This window comes from Phyllostomus hastatus, unplaced genomic scaffold, assembly GCF_019186645.2.
Source record: "Phyllostomus hastatus isolate PE091 unplaced genomic scaffold, TTU_PhHast_1.1 phas_scaffold_1674, whole genome shotgun sequence".
Lineage (NCBI taxonomy): Eukaryota > Metazoa > Chordata > Mammalia > Chiroptera > Phyllostomidae > Phyllostomus > Phyllostomus hastatus.
The window spans coordinates 16422498-16438377 of NW_025334011.1; the positions used below are offsets into that span (position 1 = coordinate 16422498).

The 15880-nt window shown below is 38.7% G+C and overlaps 1 protein-coding gene across 1 annotated transcript in view; it reads left to right on the forward strand.

Annotated features, from left to right (window-relative positions):
- CUNH10orf67 (chromosome unknown C10orf67 homolog) overlaps positions 1-15880 on the forward strand; it is a 97735-nt gene that overhangs the window by 16261 nt on the left and 65594 nt on the right. Inside the window, 1 exon segment of the mRNA XM_045857712.1 lies at positions 326-400. Within this exon segment, the coding sequence (XP_045713668.1) occupies positions 326-400 (75 nt within the window).

A 15880-nucleotide genomic window follows, 5' to 3' on the forward strand; every position in this document is an offset into this window, starting at 1 on the left:
TTGGTATATAATCATTATACCCATGCATAATGCGCATTCTTATTTTTCCCTAAAAAATTTGGGCATAAAAGTGTGCATTTTACATGGCAAAATATGGTAATTTGCATTTATTTTATCCATGTAGACTCTATTGCTTTGGTTAAATGCAAGTAAAAAAATGGAATGTATTATAATAGCTGTAGCATAGGAGAAATGATTATAAAATAAAGTTTTCAAGGGGTTGTGATGATTTGAATGGTTTTATACTGAGTTCCTCCATAGTAGGTATGAGAATTGTTTTCAGAAATACATTGTGGTGCTCACTGTACTTATTTTTGGATTGCAGAATGAGGATCACATAAGAAAATGCTACAATCAGCAGTTGGCAGATGCCATAGCTATTATCAGAGGAATGTACAGGGTGAGTTTTTAGCGCTGTCCTGAGCAGGGCCAGCTTTGTATCTTGGAAGTGAACAGAGTGTAGCTCACTATGGCTTGCCAGTCTGTGTTACATCGATGTAAAAGAATTCAAACCTGTAGATAATTTTTATAAGAATTTATTTGAGAAAAACTGATGACATATGCCAGTGAGCAAGATCTCAAATGCTCTTCATAATGATAGTTTTGTAGCTACTTTTATGCATTTAAAATGAAACGGGGAATGTAAGAAATATTATGTAGAGGTGGGAAAAAGCAAGGTGGTGATTGGATTACAGGTTAACAAGATTATGTGCTCTTGAGGGTGATTACAGTTATTTCAAAGGTGCAGTTAACCTAGATGCACAGAAACAATGGCTGTGGCTTGCTTGAAGTAAAGATAAACCTTTTATTAAAACGTTGTATGACTGGGGTATGACTACTCACCATGACCTGCCCAGTCAGGAATTTATGATCAGATCACCCTATGAAGTTACTTTCCATAGATCTCTTTTTGTCATCCAATGCTTACCTTTGAAGATCTGTTTTCTCAGTTTTCAGGTTCCTGAAAAGGGATTAGGCCTAATATTGTTCATGCTCACATTAAATTGAACAAAATAACACATTATGGTGGTGGATATAACTTTCCAGATACTGGAAAATTCCAATCAGGTATCCGAAGTGCTGGGCAGGTGATGAAGTAATCCAGCTGGGTGAACATGCACTTGAATAGCAGAAGGTCAGATAGTGTTAGGAGAGAGTTCATTGGGTCCATAGTAAATCCCATTAAATCATCTCTGGCTCTTGATGGAGTAACTTTTCTAATGATGAGGACACTTCTGCCTGCCAGACTGGTGCTTCACTCCCCTACATAATGGAAAAATTCATAGTTTTCAATGATTACTTTTTAGGCTTCATAAAGACCTTGTACTTCTTCTAGTAGTTATTAATGTCTTCTTTCATTTCAATACGTGCCCATAAAGAAATATTTTTTATTCCAGCAAATTGTGCATTGATTGCATACTTATTTTCATAGCACTTAACACATTTGTGTTTAATGATGTAATTCCTTGTTACATGTCTCTGTTCTGTGCCAAACTGTAAGCCTTATCAGGGATGTCGTCTGTGTTATTCACTGTGGTGCCCTGCCTCTCTTAACACTGTGCCTGGTACGTAATTAGCAATCAGCTAAGAACTGCAAAATGAATGGACAGTTGACTATACTTGTGGCAGATACTGGTCACTCAACAGTCATTCTCCCTCCTCCTCCTTTCCATTAGCAGAAGCCCTTCTTACTCTACAAGCCGAAATGCTAGATCTTTTCTTTTCCAGGTACCTTTCCAGCTATGGCATAAACATGGGCAAGGTCAGGTCCCTGAACAATAGGACCTGAACTTAAATTGACTGTGACATTTGGGGAGCAGGTTGTTCTCTTTGATCAAATGAGACTCATGGGAAAAAATACCCTTCTTTTTCTTTGCTTGACCTTGTTACATCTTCTGATGCTTGGAATTGCTGCAGCCATCCTAAAACCAAAGGCTGAGACACTTTGGATGTGCTAAGTGTGGCAAAGTAGAAAGGCAGAAAGCACTGGGGACACTGATGACATCACTGAACAGCTAAAGTAACTCTGGACTTGCCCTCCCTCTGGCCTTTTTATTTCATGAGTTCATAACACCCTGAGTGTTTAAGCCACTGTCAGCTATCCATTCAGTTACTTGCAGCTGAGAATATCTATGCCAGGACCCATTGCTCTGTCAACGACCTCTGATCCTATACCCAGTTGCGTTTCCAAAGGTGGCCTTGACATATCCCCAAACACCTGTTCCTCTACAGTGTGACCTTGCTCTTCCCCTACCAGAGGGAGAGCATAATTCCCCTCCCCTGAATCAGGGCTGGATCCAGTGACTTGTTCATAAGCACAGAATGTGGAGGAAATAATGCTGCATGACTTTGGAGGCCAGATCAAAAGAAGCTTTGCAACTATATCTTTATACTTTTGGAATCTTTGTCTTCTGGAGTCTACCCTCTGATTCCAGCTGCCATGGTGTGAGAACCCCCAGCTATTTTGAGGGTCTACATGGGGTGCTTGGCCTGCAAACCCAATTGAGCCCAGCCTTCAAATCATCCAGTCTCCAGCCGTTCATTCTTCCCATCCAGACATTATGGAGCAGAGAAAATCCATCCTAACTCCCTGACCCATGGAGCTCATGAACACAATACATTGTTGTTTTATGCTAATAAGTTTGAGGAAATGCAGCAATAAATAGATAACTGGAACAGTATCTTTACACTCACATCAATAACCAATTTCTTAAATGCATTTGTTGGATAGATTACTTCTCTAATGGTTCAGGCAGCACAGTATAATATTGTAGCTGAGAGTTAGCATAGTGTATGTTTTAAAAAAAGACTCCAGAGTCAGGCTATTTGGGTTCAAATCCTGACCCTGCCCCTTAATTGCTCTGTGACCTCAGGCAAAGTACTGAATCTCTCTGTCTCAGTTTCCATACCTGACAAATGAGGATCACAGAAGTACCTGCCTCATAGGCCTGCCCTGAGGATGAAATGAACCGATCTTTGTGAAGCACTCAAAGGGCGCCTGGCACATGATATGTGCAATATTAGCTCTTGTTAAATAAACAAACACTTTCACATATTCACAGCACTCCTTGGTATTTTTTTCTGTCCCTTAATTATCCTATCTTAGTATTTAGGAGGCCAATGCCTTATCCATTAGGCTACTGGGGCTTCTAATTCTCCTATCTTAGTATTTAGGTGCATAGCTTTTTGTCTCCTGACTGCAGAATTCAGATATGATCAAGTGCTTTTAAGATATCTGTAATCATTATCAATTTTTATTATGTTGAACCATATGAGGTTGATATTTTTGGAGTCAAAAAGATTAAATATCAACAATTTTATAAAGTGATGACAGCATGTATACTTATTTTATAACTAATCTTACAGGGAATGAATATAATGTTTCAATATTATGCATAATACTTGCTGTAGATACTCTCAGGCTATTTCTTCTGCTAAGAGACTTTTTTAAACAAATCATGAATGCGTTTCAATTTTATAAAATGTGAATCTTATGCATCTACTGAGAAGCTATTTGATTTTTTTCTTAACCTATTTATAATTAATAACATGATAAAATTAATTGAGTTTTTAATGTTAAATCAAACTTTCTTTGTATAAACCCAAGTTGGTTGTGATATGTATTTTTTAAAACATTTTCCTTGGCTGTTGTGGCTGAGTGGATTGAGTGCTGCCCTGTGAACCAAAGGGTTACTAGTTCAATTTCCAGTCAGGACACATATCTGGGTTGCAGTCTAGGTCCCCAGTTGGGGGCATACGAGAGGCAACCACACATTGATGTTTCTCTCCCTCTCTTTCTCCCTTCTTTACCCTCTCTCTAAGAATAAATAAATAAAATCTTTAAAAAAAACTGTTGTTGAATTTAATGTGTTAATATTTTGCTTAGGATATTTTAAATCTACATTCATCAGTGAGGCGACCTGTTTGTTTGTTTTTGTTTTTTTGCTGTCCTTGCTGGGTCTGGTATCAGGGTTATGGCAGCTTCACAAAATGAGTTGGACTGTTGTGCATAGTTTGTTCCCTAGGAGCACTGGCATAAAATTAGAAATTTTTCTTCCTTTAATATTTAGGATTGCCAGAGGATACAGCTGGGCCTGGAGAGATTGATTGATTGACATATTTTGGACTCATTCAGTTCCCTTAACAATTATAGGACTCTTTGGGTTTTCTATTTCTTTTGAGTTAGATATAGTGAAATATTTTTTCCAGGGCCTTGCCTATTTCATTTAAACTCAAAAGTCTGGTGGAATAAAGGCTTAATAATATATGCCTTATTGATGTTTTATATCTTAATCCTATATTTTAAATCCCACTATATATTTTTATTACTATTTTATCCATTTTCATTAAGTTTTTAAATGTCACATGTCTTTCATGACTAGGAATTCTATTTGACACTCTACGCTTGGTTATTTAATTTTTGTTTCTACAACTCTTGCTTTTTGTTCATAATTTCAGTATGGTTATTCTTGTGTGTTTAAATAAACATATTTAAATATTCTTGATTTATATTCTATGTTTCACAATTTCCATAACTTCCATCTTTGAGTGTCTGATAAGTACTGGCTGTCACTTATGAGGTATCTTTTACTTTTGGGTTTCATGATTTTTGTGAACTCATATTTTTGTGGGACTTCTGTGAAGTCTGAAATAGAAGTGGGTTATAGCAGAGAATATTTATATTTGACTTTGTGAGACTCCTGGATTTGTGACCACTTTAATCTAATTCTCAGCTAGATGTATGACTTTGGGCCATAAAACTGCGTGGGCTATCTTATGCTTATAAGAAATTTCTTCCCTCCCTATATTTGGAACCAAGTTTCCAGACACAGGAAATTTCACTTTCAGTGGGGTGGGAGCAGGTATAGAGTTCCAGGTGGTTACTTCTAGTTTGTTCTTGCACTGAAGGGGTGGCCCTCAGGTATCTCAACCTTACTTAGAATTGCCATGCTGAGGAACACCTAGGCAATGTCTCTTCTCAGTGCCCTGTAAAGATGTGTAAACCAAGGTTCCAATTCACCTGGTTCACCAATGCACTGGAGTGAAGGCTGGCTTCAGTATGCACACTTCAGTGTTGTTTTGGCCTCAATATCCCTTACCATGTGTTTATAGGTGTATTTTACCTATGTTATCTAGAATATTTGTTGTTTACATTGCGAGGGTAATTCAGAATTCCGTGAATTTTTTTAACGTGCTTTCATAGTACTTTCTGTCTTCAGTGATTTCTGGAACACTGATATACTTCTAATGTATATCAGATGTTCTAAAAATGTGGCTAAATGACTATGGTTCTTTATATATACTTTTTATACTTCTAAGAGCAGAAGTCCTAAAATAGTTAAGTGCTTTATATTCATCAGTTTTTTGTAAACATGTGCTGGTTAACTATGCTTCGCCAACAGTATATTAGTTGTGGTTAGTTGGTTTATCTAATTTAATAATTGTTTTAATGATACAAAAGTGATTATTTGAATCTTTGCTTTGGCCTTTTGGTATGACCTCAGAGAGCCTTCTTAATTCTGGCCACCCAGTTTGTAAAACAGGGCTTAGTCATACGAAAGAACAGAACAGTATTGAAAAAACAACCAAAGTGTACACTTTTGGTTAAAATGTAATTTTTGATTAAGTGTAAATAACTCTCTGCTGCCACCTGGAGTTCAGTTAATGATACAGGTATGAGTACTTTTTCAGCTATGGGGCAAAAGTCTAAATCTATTTAACTTTAAAAATAATTTCTTGTGTGTTACTATAGTATTGTGTACATTTCAAGGTAAAAGAAAATATTTTCTAAAAGTGTATTAGCTCAGATTCAGGTAAAAAGATAGAAAATGCTTTAGGTATTTCAAACACAAGGATTTAATAAAGGGGTCAGAGAACTTTAAAAACTCTTGAAAAGACTGGAGGAGTAAAAGTCTGGGAGACTGTCACTAGCTTTCAAATTAATAAATGATTTTCCAATGTCATTCATTGAATATCTTTTCCTTTTCTATTGATTTATGATGTTTTCCTTATGTTTAAAGATAAATTGAGTTGGGTATATTAAAATTTTTAAGAGTCTATTGAGCACAGATTTATTCAAATTGGGCAGTGCCCAGCCAGAAGTGGTTAGGACTGCTCTACCAATAGGAACACTACACCAACAGTGGCGTTCCACTGATAGCAGTGTTCTACCCACAGGACCTATATAGAGAAAAGGCGAGAACAAAGCAAGGACAATTTGGTTATAGCTTAAGCATTTGCCTTATTTGCAAAAAGCCTAGTTGGCTGTTTGTGATTGGTTGTCCTTAGGTTTTTACTTCTTAACCTTGAGGCATTTACTGGCTTTGGTTTGGTTAGGCTGCTAAGGTATTAGAACCATCTCAGTCTAATGGCCTCCTTGTTTAGTATTCATCATATAGCAACAATAAGGTTTATGTCAAAGTTACTTAGGCTGTTTTGTTGCTCTGTGTTAACATTATCTATGCAGTGTGGTGGCCCTCCATTGCTTTCCTGTAGTAAATATTTTTAGAATTACAATATGTTTTAATATATGGTAAGTTTAATTTGTTTTTCATTGAGTCTCTCAAAAATGTCCTAGCTTTTTATTCTTCCAGATAAACTTTATTTCTTTATTTTTCTTCCACTCCAAAAAAAAACTTCCTTTAGCACTTTTATTAAAATTGACTTTGTTGGGAATTTATTCAGTCCCTGGTCAGGTAGCTCAGTTGGTTAAAGTGTCATCCTGAGAGGCCACAGATGCAGGTTTGATCCCTTGTCAGGGCACATACAAGAGTCAACCAGTGAATGCATAAATAAGTGGAACAAAAAAGTGATGTTTCTCTCTCTCTTTCTCTCTCTCCTCCTCCATCCCCGTCCTTCTTCTTGTTCTAAAATCAATAATTCAAAAAAAAGAAATTTACTCATAAATCTTGGAAGAAATTTGCATTACTTACTCAATCTATCAAGATTATTTCTTGATTCACATACTTGAATTTTATTTTATGTATTCAATAAAGTTTTATTATCTTATTCATGGAGGTTGTATATATTTTTCATAAAATTAAGTTATTCCTAAACATTACGTTTTGGCATTTAGAGGGGATTAAATTTTCTGGACTCTGACTTGTGAAACCCAGATGGGCTTGTACCTCACCCAGGGGCCATTTCATTGGATTGTGAGGAATTTCCTTCCCTGGAACCTTGTAAAGAACATTATGTTGAAAAGAAGGTGAGAAAAAAAAAAACAAACCTGGTTATATGGAATGGCAAAAAACTGAAGTCTATACAAGAAAAGAATTATAAGTCACCCCAAACTCACCATGACACAGTTCTGTACAGCATCTTCCCCCTTAATTCTGTCCTTTCTCCTGAGTCTTCTGGCCTCAGTGGCACAACGATTCAGCCAGTATCCCCACCTGGGAAGCCAGGAGTCACTCCCTAGGCTGGGTACTGCAACCCAGCCTTCAGATGGTCACACACTTGTGTGATCACCTCCCTCATCTCCTAGAGTTGAGCAGGACATGGAACTTGCTTCTAATCAATAAAATACAGCAAAGGTGCACAATGATTATATGAGGAAAGAGTGTAGTTCCAGTCTTGCATAGTTTCTCCTTTGTTAGCTGGGTGGAAGCAAGAGGCCATGTCTAAGAGCCCCAACATTTGGAGGGACAAAGAACTGTGGACAGCCTCTGGAGCTGAGGACAACCTTTGGCTGACAGCAAGAAACTGACATCCTTACTCCTCCAGCCAGAAGGATGTGAATTCTTCCAACAACCTGGGTGAACGCGGAAGCAGGTCCTTTCCCAGTTGAGCCTCTATTGAGACCATTGCCCTGAACACTTTGATTGGCAGGCTAGTAGCCCTTAAGCAGAGGACTCACCTAAGCCATGCCTGAATTCCTGACCCTCAGAAACAGTGAGATAATACATGAATGTGTTTTAAACCACTGAGTTTGTGGTAAAACTGTGACCATAGATAACGGCATAGGCAACAAGTGAACCCTTAAATTTTTTGATGAGCTGTCATTTCCTGCCAGTTTGTACCTCTGAAATTCATCCTCTTTCTCTCACCACTGAATAGCTCAGGCAGTCAACATTGCTTGCCTGGCCAGCAGTTATCTTCTGGTCTCCTAAAGTCCATTGTCTGCCCAGTCAAGTGAGTGGTTTTTCCAAACACATATCCCATCACGTCATCACCTTATTTAAAACCCCTTCAGTACCTCCTCCATACCTGTAGGATGACATCTAGACCCTTAGCATGGCCCAGAGGCCCTTATATGTCTCCTCTCTTATTTCTTTCCACTTCTTGGCAAAACTTCACCCTCCAGCAGTATGAGCTACGTGCACTCACCTGTTTCCTTCTGCACACCTCAGGTTATTAGTAACCTCCCTGGGATTTTCACATAATGTCTCTTCTTACTGGAATGCTTTCTTTCCTGGATCACCAACACACTGAACTGTGTCACAATCACATGCTTATGGATTGGTGAGTACACTAAACTTTTTGTTTTGGGGACCATGGGCTAAGTTTTATTCATCTTGGCACTCTGCTTCTTGAGAACCTGATACACAGAGGTATTCAGGAAATATTTGTTGAACAAAGGGCTGAACACCAAGAAAGGTGCCAGGAGAACTTGACCTACACAATGGTCCTGGAAATAGATTATGAGTTTCTAGTAAAACCTTCCTAGAATAAAGGCAATGCCTAAGGCTGAGGGCTTTAACTACTCTTTCCCTCAATTGTTGATTCATCCACCCATTGGCTGATTTTATAATAGAGAAAAAAGCAGCCCTTATGCTCAAGTTATTTGTAATCTAGTGGTTATGAGAGATAAGAATCTCGGCAACTGCCCTGATTGGTGTGGCTCAGTTGGTTGGGCAGCATCCCACAAAGGGAAAGGTCACTGGTTCTATTCCAGGTCAGGGCACATGCCTGGGTTGCAAGTTCAGTCCCCGGATGGGGCACATATGAGAGAATACCGATTGATGTTTCTCTCTCACACCAATATTTCTCTCCTTCTCTTCCTCTCTCTCTAAAGAGAGAGAGAAAAAAGAATTGCCTCTTGACAATTGCAGGAAGACTTTTGAGAGGAAGTGATTCTTGAGTTAAGACTTGAAGGATGACAGGTAATGAAGTTTTGGTGAGCTGAGGGAAGAATAGGAGGAAGAAAAGGAAGTGGCTTATTTGATAGCCACTGGCATTAAGTGCATTAGTAGAGGCATTAAGGTGCAAAACCCAGTCGGGGAGCTGCAAATGGCTGAGTATGTCTGGAAGATGAGAAAGCTAGGGAAAGTGGTGAGGAGTGACACAGGACAGTGAAGCTACAGAATTAATATTTTATCTTGAAGACATCAACGAATTCTAAGCAGTTTTCATGACATGCTCAGATTTTCAACCTTGAAAGACAAATAGTTTTGGTGTGTTGAGGAGACTTGACAAACAATACCCACTTTTTTACCCAGGTTCTGGACCATTCAAAAATAAAGGCAAGGAGCCAGCAGATGGAGATCATCTGTTTTACTAATGAAGCAGACTACCTAGTGCCAAACCCCAGAATTAGGCAGACTTGACTTCCATTAGAGGAGCAGTGGCTGGGCAGGTCTCTTCCTGCCAGGGCTCAGCATGTGCTTCTGCAGTGCTCATCCCAGAGGGCAAGGGAAAAGGAAGGGGATGGCCAAGGTTGACCAACTCTTTTCTTCCAAGATCATAATCATATCTCTGAGTGAAGGATGTCACCCATGTGGAAGGAAACAGTATTCCTAGATTTTTCTTTTTCTCTTAACTCATTGAATTTAATTATTTAGTCTATTATCAACTAAGTGTGTGTCTGAGCCCTAGGGAAGAGGAAATCCCTGTCTATCCCTTCAGGATGCAGCCCCCAATACTAACTGCTGCTCCTCTGGGGATCCTGAGACCGCTAGGACTCCAGAAGACTCAGCATAGGGTTAAAAGAGTACATTATTTACATTTAACTCCAAGCTCATTTTGTACCCAATACTGAGAATTTACTTCCTAGTCTATTTCTCACCCCAGATTATGTCTAGTATGTGGCCTGATATTGTCTATCAAGAGGTTTTGCCCATGATCAAGTGACATCACAAAATTATTCTAGTAATAAAAAACTAACAGTTATTCCCCTGATGGTAATATTAACCCCTCCTACTTTTCAAGTGCTAAAGGAAAAAAAATAACATACAAGTATTAATTCTTCTTGTAAGAACAAAAAAATTAAAATCCAAAATAAATATCTTGCCATTGTGAATTCAAAGATCAAAGACATGCGTGCCTCTATAACACTGGGGAATTGTAACCCACCCTGCCATTCTTTTGACATTGTTTCTGTAAATGCTGACTCTGATATGTAGCTTATAGATGAACCACATGTTTGTATAAGAATCATAGGAATTAACTTCAAAAGGTACAGACTGTGACTTTCAAGCATTCCAGCTCCTGAGACCTCAGAACGTAAAACCAAGATGACGCAAAACCAGGGTGACAAAGACCAGGATGATGCACACCAGACCGTTTCTTGGTCCTTTTTGCAAGGCCCTTATCAGAATAGACTGTGCTGGTCTGCACATGGAGAACTTTGTTCTGCTTTCCTTCTCCCTCCTTATGAAAATATCTGCCTGCACTGAGATGTTAAGATGGGTTTTGAAACAAGAGTCTGCCATTTTCTCAGACTGCAGACATCTGAATAAACCACTTTTTTTCTCCACTAGCAACTGTCTCATGAGTTTGGCTTTCTTTGTGGCAGGCAGCTAGACTTGAGTTGGGTCACACCTCCCTTCTCTTCTGTTACATCCGAGCCAAGCTCTCAGTAGCACAGTGTGGTCAAGAGATCTGCTACATGAAGGGAGGCTCCAGCATATAAATACATCAGTGCATTGAGCATAAATAGGAGCCAGTTTTCTTGCTGCCAGAGAGGGGATTTACTATGGAAAGGAGGCAGGCCATAATAAACACTGTGGTGTTGGCCTGGAACTAAAGGTGTAGATGTGAATTTAGGGTCTTGAGATGTAGATGTTGTGTTAGGGGTCTTCAGAGAAACAAAACCAGTAAGACATTTGGAGAGAGAGATTTTAAGAAATTGGTTCACATGATTGTAGGGGCTGAAAAATCTGAAATCTGTAGGGTAGGCTAGCTGGCTGAAGACCAAGGGAAGAGTTGAGGCTACAGTTCAAGTCTGCTGACAGCATTGCCTCTTGCCCTGGGGACCTTAGTCTTCCTCTGAAGGCCTTAAACTGATTGGATGAGGCCTGCCCACAGCATGGAAGTTAATCTTTTTACTCAGTTTATTAATTTAAATGTTTATCTAACATTAAAAAAAAGTACCTTCACAGCCACATCTAGACTGATATTTGACCAACTCTCTGGATACTAGAAAAGGATGCCAGACTCATCCCCTCCACTGCCCGGCAGGCTACCAAGTGTGAGAGAGGCCAGAGCTGGGGAAGACAGCCGCTTTGATGGGTGTGAATAGGCTGGATTGGGATTAGGGGGGTTTTGTTTTTGTTTTGACTTTTGCTTTCCCCCTATCTTTCTTTTCTTTATACAGTTTTGTTATTATCTAAGAGTTAAAAAGAATAGTCAGTCATAGCACTTCCCTGAGAGTTCTTTTAGGAGGTGAGAAACAGGTGGCCAGAGACCTGATTTGAAGGGGTAGAGAAGGAAAATGAAACTGCTTTCCACTCATTTTGCCTCTACTCCCACTGGTTCCATAAACAACAGTAAAACATCAGAAACATTCCAGGAGAGGAAGAGAAGTGAAGTCAAGGTGTTTGGGTCTAACAGTTACTTTATAAAATGTCAGAAGTGAAACTTTTTATTTTTCCAAAAACCTGTGACCCTCTCCATACCCCCAAGTCCACAGAGAGAGGGCCCATCCTAAAGATAGGCTGGCTGAGTTGTGCACTAGCTCCTACTGGGATTTTAAATGAGCCCCCAGGTGTGGTTTGTGCTGTGTTTTGTGGGTGGTTTGTGTTTTAAACGTGTCATCCTGTCTTGGTCATCCTGTCAGAAACATCTTTGTTTGGCTGTTTTTCAAGGGCTATACAAATTCATCACATTCAGAACATAAAAATCAGTGAGCAAATAATAAAGCAACTCTAGAAGAGTGGTCACAAGATATAGAAAGAACTCAGTGGTGGAAGGCAGGTGGGCAGGAGAGAGGTGCTAAGGTTTCCCAGAGCAGGTGGCATGTTACAACTCACCTGGATTGAAAGGACAAACGGTAACAACAATAATATATGCTAAGATATCATACTTATTGGGAGCTGAGTGTCTTGTAGACACTGTTCAAAATTGTTTACATGCATTATCTTTTGAAATTCTAAGCGATTTGGGTACTGTTATTCTTTGTCCCATCTTACAGATGATAAAACAGAGATCTAGGGTCCTGGCTGGTGTAGTTCAGTGGATTGAGCACAGGGCTGTGGAGCAAAGGGCTGGTGGTTCGATTCCCAGTCAGGGCACATGCCTGGGTTGCAGGCCAGGTCCCCAGTAGGGGACATATGAGAGGCAACCACACATTGATGTTTCTCTCCCTCCCTTTCTCCCTTACTTCCCTTCTCTCTAAAAATAAATAAGTAAAATCTTAAAAAAAAAAAACACCCAAAACTGAGATATAGGGGGTCTGAGAGACTGTTCAAGATCACAAAACTACTAAGGGACTGTAAAGCTAGCCTGCAGACATGGCTAGCCTACTCTAATGCCATTCTGCTTGACTAACAAGTAGAAGTTTGTTAGTTGGGGCTGGACCTCCAAGAGCAAAGGCAAAGAGATCTGTGGCAACATAGCATTCGGAGAAGTTGCATGCTGGGTATCAGTACTGATAAAATGCCCTGTTTGGGTTGGGGGAAGGGGAGAGAACGCTAACACGAGTTAGTGGCCAGGTAAGCTGGCAGCAGATTGTGAAGGGTGCTATTTTGTGCACTGTGCTAAAAGAGTTGGATTTTAGCTTGTGAGAGATGCATTTTAGAAGGATCATTTTGACCACAATATGGAGATCGGTTGCAGCGCACAAAAGAGGAGGCAGGGAGGCAAGTTAACAGGCTATTTCAATAGCCCAGGCAAACAAGGCAAGGACTGCAAAGGCAGTGGGATAGAGAAGGAGAGGTTGGGTTCAGGAGAGGTTTTGGAGTGAACTGAACAGATTTGGTGATTTGGTGAGGGAGTAGAGGGGCTTAAAATGACAGAAAATGGGTTTGGCGCTTGTGCTGTGGTTAATGGGGGGAAACAGAAAGGATGACAGTGAAGATGGTGAACTCTGTTGGGACCTGCTGAATTTGACATGGCTGGCAATACCAGGGTACTAGTGGGGTGATGTGTCCTGGCCTCTGAAGAGCACTTGATTTGTAGGCATAGCTACAAGTAAATGGGAAAGATAGATCTACATAATCAATACCATTCTTTAAAAATCACCCAACTTAAAAAGTGATGTTATCATATAGATTATTCTATATTCACTCTTCTTAAGTCTGCACATTCATACACTGATTTTTTAAAATTAGTGCTGTGTAGAGTATGTCAGTGTTATGTTCCTGTTTAGACTATTAATTCCACTTCAATGTATTATTTTTCTTAGTCTACTGGTATTCATTATAATGTAGAGCAATTCTAGTTTGTAAATCTCTAACTTTTTGAAATATAATATTAAGTATATTAGCAGTATGATTAGGTTTTACTCTATTTCTTGTATGTTCATGTGCCCAAGTGTATTAGTAATGAATCTATGATAAAAATAAAATAGTTCTTCTATGATTCCCTCAAGAGTACAAAATAGATATTATGGTTTTGAATGTCAGTGTTGAAAATGAAATTTTTATATGCTGGAAGTCAGTAATGGCATTTAGATTGTAAGCATTTCTTACTTGTTTTGGTTTTGTGATACAAGTCTTCAGAGTAATGACCACAAATAGGGAAGTACTTAAATGCTCAAAAAGCCTGTCAAGAAGTGGTACTTATACTCTAACCAATGAAAATAGCAGAACTAATTAATAAAACTGGTTAATATGTAGAGCAAGGGGAGTTCTAAAAATATTTTGAGTTCTCAATAAAATGATACATAATTAAAACTGAGTATTTTCAGAATGTAAAACATGTAAATAGTGAGTAGCATATAAAAATTTACCTTGAATGGTGATCAAAACATGCTGATTAAAACAAAAATAAAACAATATATTTACATATTATCACATTCTAAGTGACAATATAGGATTGTTCAGGAAGTGTAGTAAGATAAGTATCCTCATTCTCTAGGTAAGTTATAAATTGAACAATCTTTTAAAAAAGAACATTATAAAATGAATCAAGGCCATTAGAACATTCATATGCATTGGCTGGAAATTCTACTTCTAGGAATCTGTATGCCAAAAGAAAATTAGATTTGTGGACAGAGATTTATGTATAAAGATTAAGTACAATGGAAAACTTAAAAAAATAATTATATAAATTATGACATTTCTACAAAGCAGAATGTTATACAATTAGTAATTAAGTTTATGTAAAATGTTAATGATATGGGAAATGCTCAAGGTATAAGCTCAAATGAACTAAAATAGGGGCAATCCTATATATGACAGATGAAATCAACTAGTATTATAATAATTTATTTCAAACTAATTTGTAACTGGGTTTTTAAAAAGTTAACCAACAAAAACAAAAAGAAACTAAGCAAACAACTAGAACAGGAACAGAACCACAGAAATGGAGATCACCTGGAGGGTTAGCAGCAGGGGAGTGGGAGGAAGAGAGAGGGGGAAAAGGTACAGAGAATACGTAGCATAGATGGTAGGTAGAAAATAGACAGGGGGAGGGCAAGAATAATATGGGAAATGTAGAAGCTAAAGAACTTATGACACATGGGCATGAACTAAAGGGGGGGATATGGGTGGGAGAGGTTGTGCAGGATGGAGGGGAATTAGGGGGTAATGGGACAACTATAATAGCATAATCAATAAAATATATTTTAAAAAGTCAACCTCTATTTGATTAGGGTTATCAAAAAACAGTTTTTTAGGTTTTTAAGAGAAGCACAGCCCTGGCTGTCGTAGCTCAGTGGATTGAGCGCGGGCTGCAAATCAAAGTGTTGCAGATTCTATTCCCAGTCAGGGCACATGCCTGGGTTACAGGCCACAGCCCCCAGCAACCGCACATTGATGTTTCTCTCTCTCTCTCTTTCTCCCTCCCTTCCCTCTCTAAAAATAAATAAATAAAATCTTTTTTAAAAAAGAGAATCACAACATAGCTATCTTTTTTTCATGCAGAGAGAAATGAATGATATGTTAGAACTATGTAATTTTAGAATGGTTATGCACATAGACCCTGAAGATTATTTTTCTTATGCTTGATGGTTCTTAGCCACAGCTTTGCAATAAAAAATCCTCTATTTTGCCCTGGCCAGGTGGCTCAGTTGGTTGGAGCATCGTCCCATCCCTGCATACCACAAGGTTGCAGGCACATATGGGAGGCACCTGCTGGGTCTTTCTCTCTCCCCTTGATGGATTGAAGTTTCTCTCTCTCTCTCTCTCTCTCTCTCCCTCTCTCTCTCTCTGTCTCCCCCCATCCTCTCTCTCTCAAATCAATAAAAACATATCCTCAAGTGAGGATTTAAAAAAAAACTTTAAAAAGCCCCTCTACTTTAATGCATGTTCCTCTATTCTGGTCTCCATTTCTTAAGTTTCCAAATGAAGCATAGTTTGTCTAGATTAAAGGTCAACACACCATTTCTGTGGCAAAAAAAAGAAAGAAAAAGAAACAGTATGTCTTTCTTTCCACATTGCCATTCCAAATCATTGAGGAAATTAGTTCAGTTCCTTTTTTACATATTCAAATAGTTGCTGTCTCTTTTTAGAGGAAGACTGAAGTAGGACATTCACAATCATTATGTGAATTTACTATT